This window comes from Sinohyriopsis cumingii, unplaced genomic scaffold, assembly GCF_028554795.1.
Source record: "Sinohyriopsis cumingii isolate HCF-2022 unplaced genomic scaffold, ASM2855479v2 utg000160l, whole genome shotgun sequence".
NCBI lineage: Eukaryota > Metazoa > Mollusca > Bivalvia > Unionida > Unionidae > Sinohyriopsis > Sinohyriopsis cumingii.
The window spans coordinates 11,088,267-11,101,490 of NW_028315873.1; the positions used below are offsets into that span (position 1 = coordinate 11,088,267).

General features: G+C 35.0%; 1 protein-coding gene across 4 annotated transcripts in view; it reads left to right on the plus strand.

Annotated features, from left to right (window-relative positions):
- LOC149774772 (uncharacterized) overlaps window positions 1-12,914 on the plus strand; it is a 111,832-nt gene extending 98,918 nt beyond the window's left edge. For all 4 annotated transcript variants that reach the window (XM_089944855.1, XM_089944858.1, XM_089944859.1 and 1 more), the window contains 3 exons: window positions 5,960-6,046; window positions 7,935-8,043; window positions 9,967-12,914. In XM_089944855.1, the coding sequence (XP_089800981.1) occupies window positions 5,960-6,046; window positions 7,935-8,043; window positions 9,967-10,109 (339 nt within the window). In that variant the 3' untranslated portion in view covers window positions 10,110-12,914. The remainder of the gene's footprint in view (window positions 1-5,959; window positions 6,047-7,934; window positions 8,044-9,966) is intronic.
- Window positions 12,915-13,224: the final 310 nt, after the last annotated feature.

Genomic DNA, 13,224 nt, shown 5'->3' on the forward strand with positions numbered 1-13,224 from the left:
ACTAAATTCATTTATGACGAGTGGTCTAATCCTGGCATTAAAATTAAATTCATTTATGAGGAGTGGTATAATCGTGGCATTAAAACTAAATTCATTTATGAGGAGTGGTATAATCGTGGCATTAAAACTAAATTCATTTATGAGGAGTGGTATAATCGTGGCATTAAAACTAAATTCATTTATGAGGAGTGGTATAATCATGGCATTGAAACTAAATTCATTCACGCCGAGTGGTATAATCGTGGCATTAAAACTAAATTCATTTATGACGAGTGGTACAATCGCGGCATTAAAACTAAATTCATTTATGAGGATTGGTATAATCGTGGCATTAAAACTAAATTCATTTATGAGGAGTTGTAGAATCATGGCATTAAAGCTAAATTCATTTATGAGGAGTGGTATAATCCTGGCATTAAAACTAAATTCATTTATGACGAGTGGTATAATCCTGGCTTTAAAACTAAATTCATTTATGATGAGTGGTATAATCCTGGCATTAAAACTAAATTCATTTATGAGGAGTGATATAATCGTGGCATTAAAACTAAATTCATTTATGATGAGTGGTAGAATCGTGGCATTAAAACTAAATTCATTTATGATGAGTGCAGAACTAGGTCTTAGAGATCTCAATATTTAAAACAGAGAGCTTCGATTTGAAATTTTGATTCCTCAATATTAACGTCATTAGTTTCTTGCTCCTAACATTGATATGTGCATGGACAGAATAGTAATACTAACTTTGGTAAGGTCAGTGTCATTTCTTGTGTATTCACTTGCAGGAAATATATACAGTCTATTGCAAAATGTTATAGTTTGGCTTGCAAAGACATTCTTTATTGGAAATTCAATTTGGTTCCTAATTTGTACCATAAATTAGAAGCCTGACTAAAGATCTATTGTACGACCTTTTCTCCATTGTAGGACTTTTTCTCCCAATCATATTTTCATTAGACAGGATGCACCACTACCTCTTGAATCCAGCAAGCATACACATAGAACAAGTTTATTTCCCATTTATATATACCTTATAGACAAAAGGGAAGAAACGTTTACTCATTTCATCCCCTGATCACCATTTGGTGGTTAGAGTTCTTAACTTAGCTTTTAGCTTTTACTGGATAGGATGAGCATTGCCACTCAAAGACCAATGAATATCTTGTGCCACTCAAAGACCAGTGAATATATTGTGCCACTCAAAGACCAATGAATATCTTGTGCCACTCAAAGACCAGTGAATATATTGTGCCACTCAAAGACCAATGAATATCTTGTGCCACTCAAAGACCAGTGAATATATTGTGCCACTCAAAGACCAATGAATATCTTGTGCCACTCAAAGACCAGTGAATATATTGTGCCACTCAAAGACCAATGAATATCTTGTGCCACTCAACGACCAATGAATATCTTGTGCCACTCAAAGGCCAATGAATATCTTGTGCCACTCAAAGACCAATGAATTTCTTGTGCCACTCAAAGACCAATGAATATCTTGTGCCACACAAGGACCAGTGAATATCTTGTGCTACTCAAAGACCAATGAATATCTTGTGCCACACCAGGACCAGTGAATATCTTGTGCTACTCAAAGACTAGTGAATATCTTGTGCCACACAAGGACCAGTGAATATATTATGCCACACAAGGACCAGTGAATATTTTGTGCCACTCAAAGACCAATGAATATTTTGTGCCACTCAAAGACCAATGAATATCTTGTGCCACTCAAAGACCAATGAATATCTTGTGCCACTCAAAGGCCAATGAATATCTTGAGGGTTTCTATCATCAGAAGTCAGAATAGTTTTGAGTGTACATGTATTCTCTACATGTTACAGTCCTTATATTTTAATTTGTTTGTCCTGTAAATTTTTGTAGATGTGGACGTTTGTTCTTATGTTCAAACAAGTTGCACTGATGCCTTTTATTGAATCATTTTATGCTTGCTGCCTGTTTGTTTCTTTTTCAGGTGGCTTATATGAATAATAGGCATTGATTATTCGCATCTGTACACTCATTCAGGCTGCTATGTTCCTAATTTTGGGTCATTTTTGTCATTTCATTTGGCAGTGAAACACATTAAATAAAGGACACTTTAAGTCACTTTATGTTGCTTGTACAAAGTTTTCATCCAATTCATTATGCAGTGTTTATGTCTCATGGTTAGAAGGAATCCTGTCCACAGTACTGAGAAAAGGTCTTAGGATGAAAGAGAGATGTGGCAAGTCCAGAACCATTTAATGTGACATGCAGTGACTGCATATTAAATGTTTTTTTAACTAGCCAGTATGGTTTGCCACCTCACTTATTATGCGATGACACTGACTAGTACATTTTGGTCAGCTTGAGATAGAAGAACAAGGGCTTGCAGAGTTGCTGGCCCTACATTCATCACATACATTGATGGTATCATAGATGAAGCAACTAGTTCCAGAGGTGATGAAACCATGGCTGGACTTTGTTCCTCTTCCTTGTTAAGCATCCCAGTTGGTGTAAGTTCTTTGGCATGACTGAGCTTTAGGACCTATAGATCTGGGTATATTTCAGATTCTAAAATTCTGTTTTGTCTTCTGTCTGGATCATCCACTGCCATTCCAGCTGCCTACTGTACAAATGACTAGCCACTCCGCCATATTCAAGACTGTTAATGATTCCATTATTTCTGCAGGCTGTACCGCATGCCACCTAACTGAGCCATGGTATAAGGGTTATATAGGATTCAGTTGGCTGATCTGTTAGTTTTATGGTACATACAGCCCAGTTGGTTACAGAGCTGATGAACCATTCAGTAATTAGGCCATCCATGCAGCTGACATCGGCAAAATTCCAGGCAATGCATTATAGCAAAATGAGCTAAGGCACTTGCCCTGCCAACAGTACAACCATTGAGTTAATTCTCTATGGCATACCCATTAGAGAGATACCAGGCATTTCTTTTTTGAAAGTCAGCTGCCAATGTCATTTTCCTGATGCTGATAAATCTAACTTTTTGACATTTGGCACTTTTGTCCTTGGATAAGTACATTGCAGCAGTTGGTATGAAAAATCCAACATTTCATAAGGTATGTAAGATTGTTTTGTATACCACCTACAAGTTAGAGTGAAACAAGACTGTTTCTTTTTCCATGCTAGATTTGGTAGCACATGCGATTTTTCTACTGGCTGAAATCTTGGATAGCAAAAGTCCATGTGAGCCCCTGGCTAGAACTGGTGATGATATTTAAAAGAGCCATGTTCTAAATGATGGCTAACATCAACATGGCTTCCAAAAATCTGGAGCTAGTAAGATGACATACTCGTCAACATTCATGTGAGATAAAGCCTTATCATTCCTTGGAACTCTGGTCTGCACCCATCGGCTGTTTGGTAGTGAAATAGAAGAGGTGCAGAAGCAGGCAGCACAAGAATTGCTTCTCCAGCTTGCCTTGCCAACAACAGTGGCCTTCAGATTAAACGGATCTCAATCACAAAGGAGACATGACCATTGGCAAAAGGACAGTTGGCCAAACACTGCATAAAGGAAATATTTGTGACCTTAGTCCAATTTAGGCAGCAACAGGCTACTCAGTCCCAGAGCCATTTTAATAGAATCAATAAGAAACAAGGTATCACCTTTCCAGAGTCTCTTTACAACAGTCATTGACTTGCCACCTTGTCCACCTGTAGACAATCTGCTGGTTTTCAACAAAGTCTTAATTTTCACAGTATGTTCGTCTTTTTCCAGAAAATGATCAGTGATTAAAGTTGTTTTGGAGGGGCTTCCGATTTAATTTATCTAACTCTTGCCCTATTTGACTTACCCTTCCATAACTGACATTTCATTCATTCATGCTAAGGCAGGAATTTTGCAGAGAGAGATCTGATATTTACTTGAAAAGTGAGTGATGGAGATAAGGTTTTACTCTAGGCTCTTTTTAATGCCCATGGGCAATGGAAACCTCATGCCAGTCATTGACCTTAAAAGGCTTAGTATGTACATTGCCATGCTGAGTTTTAAGATGGAGATGGCAGGGTCAGCTGGTCATTGTGTAATGACTATTATTTAAAGGTTACTTTTCTAGCTTTTGTAGGAGAGAAAATTATGGCTTCCACTCTGTGATTTCACATTCAGGCATTATGGTAGAGGTAATATTGTTTATTATAGGGAATTATCAGACCTGTTAGCCAATTTTAAAATGAATAAGCTAAATTTCTTATCTTGTTTCTGAATGGAATCCCATGGATGTTCACCAGGCTTATTTCAGATCAGTCTGAACATGTAACCAAAGCATCTTTGACACTAGGTCATCATACAGGGTGAGTGAGCTGCTTATGCTTCTATTGGACCCAAAACTGTCTCTAGTTATTATTAGATGTTTATGTGGTCCTAACAACACAATGAGGTTTCATTGCCAAAAACAGGTGGCCGTCAATGGGCAGTCAAAAAGCAATCATCCTTTCCCTCACATCTATGAATAAATCTAGAGAGGCAGTGATGAAGACCTGATCCATGCTCTTGAGCGCTACCTGAAGCAAATGAAGATGTGCCTGACTATTCCAGGAAATGGGGATATAACCACCCTTGCATGCATGACCATCAGTTGTACTGGTCTCATTTAAGGAGTGTGTTGCATGACCATCAGTTGCACTGGTCTACTTCTAGAAGTGTGATGCATGACCATCAGTTTTACTGGTCTCATGCTAGTAGTGTGATGCATGATCATCAGTTGTACTGGTCTAATTCTAGAAGTGTGTTGCATGACCATCAGTTGTACTGGTCTACTTCTAGAAGTGTGTTGCATGACCATCAGTTGTACTGGTCTCATTCTAGAAGTGTGATGCATGACCATCAGTTGTCCTGGTCTCATGCTAGAAGTGTGATGCATGATCATTAGTTGTACTGGTCTCATGCTAGAAGTGTGTTGCATGACCCTCAGTTGTACTGGTCTCATTCTAGAAGTATGATGCATGACCATCAGTTGTACTGGTCTCATGCTAGAAGTGTGATGCATGACCATCAGTTGTACTGGTCTCATGCTAGAAGTGTGATGCATGATCATCAGCTGTACTGGTCTCATGCTAGAAGTGTGATGCATGATCATCAGTTGTACTGGTCTTGTTCTAAGTTTGTTTCATGACCATCAGTTGTACTGGTCTTGTTCTAGGTTTGTTGCATGACCGTCAGTTGTACTGGTCTCATGCTAGAAGTGTGATGCATGATCATCAGTTGTACTGGTCTCATTCTGTAAGTGTGATGCATGACCATCAGTTGTACTGGTCTCATGCTAAAAGTGTGATGCATGACCATCAGTTGTACTGGTCTCATGCTAGAAGTGTGATGCATGACCATCAGTTGTACTGGTCTCGTGCTAGAAGTGTGATGCATGACCATCAGTTGTACTGGTCTCATGCTAGAAGTGTGATGCATGATCATCAGCTGTACTGGTCTCATTCTATAAGTGTGATGCATGACCATCAGTTGTACTGGTCTTATGCAAGAAGTGTGGTCTCTCCTCATGTAGGGAATGCAGTCATATTTCCTCAGTTGGTGGCTATAGTAGAAATGGGGGCATAGCATTACCTCCTCACTTTATCTCTTCATTTAATGTTAATGTGATTACAGAATGTATTGCAAGCAATTTAGTAAACTGTGGTTCTCTGATAATTCTTAACCATATTACCATTAAACCCTCCAACACCTTCCAAAAAAACGAAAGCATCCTTGTTGATTTATTGCGTCAGTTAAATTGAGAACTATGCAAGCATAGTCAGCTAGTGGTGGTCAGGAAAAGTGATTGGTGAAATATTCTACCCTTTGTCAGTATGCTGTCTAGACAGGAAACTCTAAATGTTTTGTCATTGACTGGATTTAGGAGGTAATGGAGCTTCTTTCTGTACATTTCAGTAATGTGATTGGTAAGTATTTCTTGGAGATAATAATATATTAAAACTTTGGATTTTTATAAATAACCAGGAGGAAGAGGATTTGTTTGGGAAGATTGTCAAAACAGAGAGGAAAAAGCACAAGAAAGCTCAAACAAAAGATGAGGACTTGTTTAAGGTAACACAAAAATATTATTCTGTAGCTAGATTTTCTATGATGTTATCTCAGAAGAAATCTAGCCCAGTCCTTTAAAATATCAGATGTAATGTGAGTCATTGTTTTGATGTTAAGTTATGACATAAAGAATGTTAGGTGAAATATCCATCATCAAACACATCACTGAACATATTGGTAATATGATTACATATATAAAAAAATGCAGAGGGATTCATTTTATTTATTAATTGATTCAAATCAAGGGGAAGCATAATATGTAAGGATATTAAATGTCATCTCTTCATTCATTACCAATATGGTTTCTGCTCAATAACTTGACCACCCCACCATCTACCAGACTGTACGGATCTTTCACATTTGCACTCAAACAGTCAAAGTTCAAGCTCACTATGTGTATATGTGTGATTTTCATTTTTAACGTAGCTTTAACAAGTTGTTTAAGTCATATCACTACAATGTCTGCAGTCTGATAGTTTATAGTGATGTCTAGCACTGGGGCATCATGCTGCAGACATGTAGGATGATGTCCCACCCATTTGTATTATCATGACAGCAGGCCACTCAGTCCTAACACAAACCTCTTAATGCAGAGCACCAAGTGAGGCAGCTGATAGTAACATTTTTGTAAGTCTTTGGTAAGACTTGGCCGGGGGATCGAACCCACAACATCCCGCATCCGAGGCAGACGCTCTAACCATTAGGCCACCGGAGCGGTCTTAGGCTCGCTATGATTGGAAGAATACACATTAATGTGAGTGTTTCACAATTTACAGCTCCAAAATACTGTAGATGGCTTGCACTTGGGACAAGCCCCCACATTCCTTCTGGCACTAACTTCTTGCTCTTGGAATAAGCCTTAACAATTTTGGAATTTGATGGACTCAAGTCAGAGCCACAAACTGAAAATAGAAAAATGGCTTTCACACAATGACTCTAGTTCTCAGCTATCTGAGGTTATCAGACTTTGTGGATGGCTTGCATTTAGTGTCAGAAAGAACCCTATTGCTTTGGGGTTTAAGAAGTACAAGGTCAAAGTCACTGACTCATTAAAATAGATTTCTGCACTGTAACTTGCATTTTACATAATCTACAGTAATCACACTTTGTATTTGCTCAATCTTAAATTAAGGAAACAACAAATCAATCTTTCAGCCAGAAAGTTAAAGTTCAAGGTCACTATTTGAATTATAATGTGGTTCCTTCACAATAACATTAATTTTGCACGGCATATCAGCACCAAACTATATTTGTGGTTTTCACATGAGATAAGAAAGAACCCTATTAATTTGGGGTCAGAGGGTGAAAGGTCAGTTTTGCTGTGACTGAAGAAAGAAAAAGGGGGGGTGGGGGGCAAAATAAACTCAGTTTCAGACAATGTATCTTAACCAAAGTTTATGGATGACTTACATGCTGGGTTAGAAAGATTCCATTTGAGTTTGGGATTAAAGGCTTGGTCACTGTGACTAAAACATGTTCTTTGACAAATTAACTTTTGTTACATAGACAACATACTTTGACCAATGTTTTTGAAGAGGTAGACTTTGGGTATTTAGGAAACATACCGATTCTAAAAGGCAGAGATCATGGTAAGTCTTTGAAACAAGAATGGTTTCTGTTCTTTAAGTTAAATTCATCCATATCTTCCTAGTTGACAGGGCAAGTTTATAATATACTGTTTTGGGTCTCCTGTTTATTTTAGATATCCAAGTATATAACATAACCAAGTTGAAATAGCATAGAGCAGATCTCCATCTTTTTTAATTTAAGTGGGCATATGGCATGTCTGCATCATGATATTGCCCAGTAAATGGTAATATTTAATTGGGTTTTTTTAAGCCATTTATCAAACAAAATTGACCTGAATTGCCATCTTTTTCATTTCTCTTAGGATGATACAGACATTTTTGCTGATGTTCCAGCAGCAAAACCAAAGGAGAAGAAGAAAAAGAAAACAACCAGTTCTGCCCCTAAAAAGACCATATTCAAGGATGACATAGGTTTGTCTTTCGGGATTGACCCCAGTAGAAAACTAAATTCTTTGTTAAAGTCATGCATGCTAACCATGTAGTCCCAACGAATCCTACCAAAATAATCAGAGATACTCAGTCTTGTGTGGTAACCACTAAAACAATAGTAGTTTTGACTACAATATAGTCAGGGTCACAGTCAAGCATATAATTTTTATCTTCATACTTTTGTCATCAGTTGATTTTAATTGTAGTTGTTATTAGTAACAGTCAGTTATCAAATAATCTACCTAAGACTTAAGATCATTTTACAGTTATTGGATACTTGTGATAATCTCCAATAATTTGAATCACTTTTTTTTCACCTTTTCAAAGCTCAGATTAGCAAACAGCTTTTCAGACTGTTACAGCTCAGTTATGTGGACATCTTTTTTTTTCTTTCCCTACTTTCTAACTAATGAATGATCTTTGGATCACATTAATGTGGGCAGTCTTTATTAAAATGTTTGATTTGGAAATGAAGTCACATTGTTTCTTCTCTAAGTAGATGGTTTTGCATCCAAGTAATTACATTTCTTTGTTAATAATATTTTTAACAGAAATTTCAACACATTTACTTTTTAACATTTTATCTTTTTATTACTGCATATTTACCTTTATTTGGAGGGCTTTTATTCTAAAAAGTTTTTTTTAGTTTATGTTTACATTTTTAGAACTTTACTTTTATTTGGCACAATTTAGTGATTTTGTAACCCTACATACATACATACATACAGGCATACATACATACAGGCATACATACAGGCATACATACATACATACATACATACAGGCATACATACATACATACATACACACAGGCATACATACAGGCATACATACCTACATACATACCTACATACATACATACAGGCATACATACAGGCATACATACATACATACATACATACATACAGGCATACATACAGGCATACATACATACATACATACCTACATACATACATACAGGCATACATACATACATACATACATACACACAGGCATACATACATACATACATACACACAGGCATGCATACATACATACATACACACAGGCATACATACATACAGGCATACATACAGGCATACATACATACATACATACAGGCATACATACATACAAACAGACATACATACAGGCATACAGGCATACATACATACATACAGGCATACATACATACAGGCATACATACATACATACAGGCATACATACAGGCATACATACATACATACATACATACATACAGGCATACATACATACATACACACAGGCATACATACATACATACATACATACATACATTCATCTTGAATTTTTGTTTTAAATTTGAGTTATATTACAAAAATTGACTCATTTAATGATTCTGTCAAACTTATATCTAGTTTCGCCATGATTGGCTTGACTCACATGGAACTGATTATTCTGATGTTATCTTTAATACGATACATACATGCTTATTGTTCAAGAAAACTGAAACTAACTTATAGCAATTTTACACAATTAGATTTTTATGCTATGAACTAAATTTTTATATCCAGTTATTATCAAAAACATTTACTTTACATGTTTGTTTTTAGTTCACTGTTAAACTAACACATTTCCTTTGTATAGCTAATTAAATATGTGTTTTAATAAAAACCTTAATGGGGCAACAATGTCCAGACCCTAGATGGATAATATCCTTCTGCTAGTGTAATGGTAACTTCACCGTTACTAGATGAATACCATTTCATTTCTCACAAATTTTGTTGGCAATATTTTAAAATGGTATTAAGATAAGAATTGTAGACTTTATTCTTTATAAATATTACTTTAAACTGTTGGTTCCCAGTGTCCACTCATTTAAGGTGTAACCATTAACTACAAGAGAATTTCATCATTTTTATTGTTGCTACCATTTATTCGTTTCAGATGACATTTTTGCTGAAGCATTAACCCCACCAAAGTCTAAGGAGAAGAAGGAGAAGAAGACAACACCAGTGGCCACAACAACACAGAAAGTTAAATCCCCTATTGGTGATGATGATGATATTTTTGCTGATCCACTTAGTTGAGATGTACCAATTCTGTGATATTTAGCTACTAGTGGAACCAGTTTTAGAAAAAACTTTTAGATAAAGTATATGTGCTCACATGGGACAATATTAACAAATCACTTTCTGAAATTTCCTTTTCATAATCAGAACTTCTGATTAACCATCTTAGACTGTTTTGTTTTATTTGCTCAGTGATCCAAAGCTTAATTTTCAGTTTTGGATAAATATTTGCTATGATTGAATGTAATTGTCAATGTTTGTTCTATCTTTTATTTTACAGACATTTTTCCTGTATACAAATGTATGTGCATCAGATTTCTAAAATCAATTTATGTACATAACAATTGGCTTTTTTTACTTTCAAAGCAGTTCCAAAGAAATTCTGTCAAAATTTGAGATGCAGATTATTTTCATTCATTTTGGATGCAAATTATGATTCCATATTTATATTTATATAGTATGTTAGTATGAATTAGAAAATATGAGCTTAAAACACTAATGGATACTGCATACACTACATATTGTACCTGTTACTGATACACAATGTGCAGTATCTGTCAGTATACACAACAGAGTTGAATTTATGACATTCCTGTTATTTGAGTTACAATATCTGCACTACATAGTTGAACTTGTAATAGTACTGTTATGTGAGACTGATGTTTATTTGCTAAAAGATTATTATACTATTTGATTGACTCAAAATATTTTCCTTAGCAAGCGACCAATATCAACAAACAATACATTTTATTAAGCCTGTGTTTTGCACATGTGGATTATTTTGTTTACATAGTTGGTGTTATAGTATTGGCATAGTACATGTTAGGGTTCTATGCTAAATTTCATGTTAAAGAATTTTCAAATTATTTACAATGGGATTTCCTTTGCAAGACAGTTTCCTGTGAAAACCATGTTAATATTTATTTATCAGCTGTTATATAAAGGTATCTCAAATATTGGGCTAAAAGTGACTTGTACAAAAGCTTTTTCTTCTTTTGTTTGATTAAATTGTAACTCACCTTGGTGAAAGCTGGAAATAATTGTTGCTTTGGCATTCATTTGCAAGTCAATCCATATGTTCATGCACACCCTAGATTTAAGTCAATATTACAGGTGGATATAGAGATGATCTTCCATTATTAATATTTCATGACTTTTTATAGAACAGTATGAGAAGAAAAATCACTTTATCCACTTAAATTTACTGCCACCTCCCCCCATTTCTCTAAAATTATTGGTAAAATTGATTAGTTAGGGTCAATTGATGGCACTAACTCCTTGGATTTTGGCTTATTTTGCTATTTTATGTGATGTCATTTGATAACAAGCGAACAATCCATCACTATAGGGGTGTATTGCTTGAAATTCATTCCATATTTAACAAATTGGGCTTTTTATGGTCAGATCTTGTGATTAAAACATTAAAAAAGCACAAGCTTTAATTGTCTGGGTGCCACTCTAGTGAGATGTGAAATATAGCAGTCTCCTTCACAGTGGTGGCATCAATAGTTAGGCTTTTAATTGAAGTTTTTAATTTATTTATATTTCTAAAATCTCTTAATTGATTTTTGTCATACTTTGCATAAATCGTTATGACCCTGTATACAATTTGCATTTTAGTTTTTTTTTTAAATTCTTCATTTGCTTATATGTCCTAAAATCCTTTTTAAAAAAAATCTTAGCATTTTTTGGCTTGAAGCAAATACAGTTCATTCTATGACATGCTGACATTTCCATATGACCTAGATGGTCAAATTAACCATCACAGAAAATTTGCAATAAGGTTTTGGTTACAAATGGATCTTCTTAATACTCTGGATGAACCAGAAGCCAAGAAAATCCATTATGTGTCACATGGGATCAAAGTTATAGTGACAGAAAATATGTATTGAGGTTTTGGTTACAGTTTTTTTTCATCTACTTATATTTCCTTGGTGGAATTTGTTTTAAATGGGAAGAATGAAGCTAAGCCAATTCATTTAATGACATATTTACTAAACCTTTTGGGTCAGGGTCAAATGATCTACAGCATCACTTTGATTGTACAATAGACATATCACTTCTTTCTTTTGCCAGTTAGGTAATGGTTGCATTGAATAATTGAACGATTCACTCAATATGATGACTGTGTTAAGCGATAAAAACTTGCAAAGTCTGTCAGAACAACAAAGTTTAGAAGCCTTAACTTTGATGACTTTTATGAGTGCCATATCAACACAAAACAGTATCATAATTGAAGCAATGGAGGAATAAAAATACAGCTTGGATTCGGTTAAAGTCATTTGGTGCTACATTCAGTTTTCTTTATTACTACATGAATTCTATTTAATTACACAACCCATCAAAACATGTCACAGGATGAAAGAGTATAAATATAAAGTAAATGAAATTAGGATTTTCTGTGTTTAATTACTTCTTTCTTTTACACCACAAACATGGCTTCCAGATAACAATGTAAAATGTACTGGTTGCTGGACAAAAGTTCTTTGTTTTCCAAAATGAGAAACTGGATTTGACAATTTGGCACAATGTAGATTAAGTTATGATATCAATATGGATTTTCAAAGTTCAATCCAGAATATATAATTTGCTATTTAATCATGCATTTAGCAGTTTCATTGACTCTTTTAATATGGTACTGAGTGAGTGCTTATTCAAATTACTTTTTGCCAAGGAATATATATATTCATAGTTATAAGTCAGTTTTAAAAGTTGCAAACAGTCCTTTTTTGTAATACATGATTATTATATTTATGACCACAAATTACTTTTATGATGTATTTTGAATTATTAATATATTGAATAAAGACAGTATCACAAAAATTGTATTTACATACAGTTTTCTTCACCTATTTACAGCGAAAATGTTCCTTCATCAGTTTAAATATATATTTTGGTCTGTTCCTGGAAATGAAGACCTAAGAGGGCAATTTTATACAGACACTTTTACCTTCATCTCATTCTTATTTGTTCTATCTCTGAAGATTAGATTGACATGGAGCTGTGTTACAATTATGGTGTTAGGAAAAGTCAGGAGCATTCTTAAATATGCTCAGCAATTAAACTGAATGGATGCTTTTAACAAAAGTGCTTAAAAATTTATTCTGGATGCTCACAGTAGATTTTTGCATTG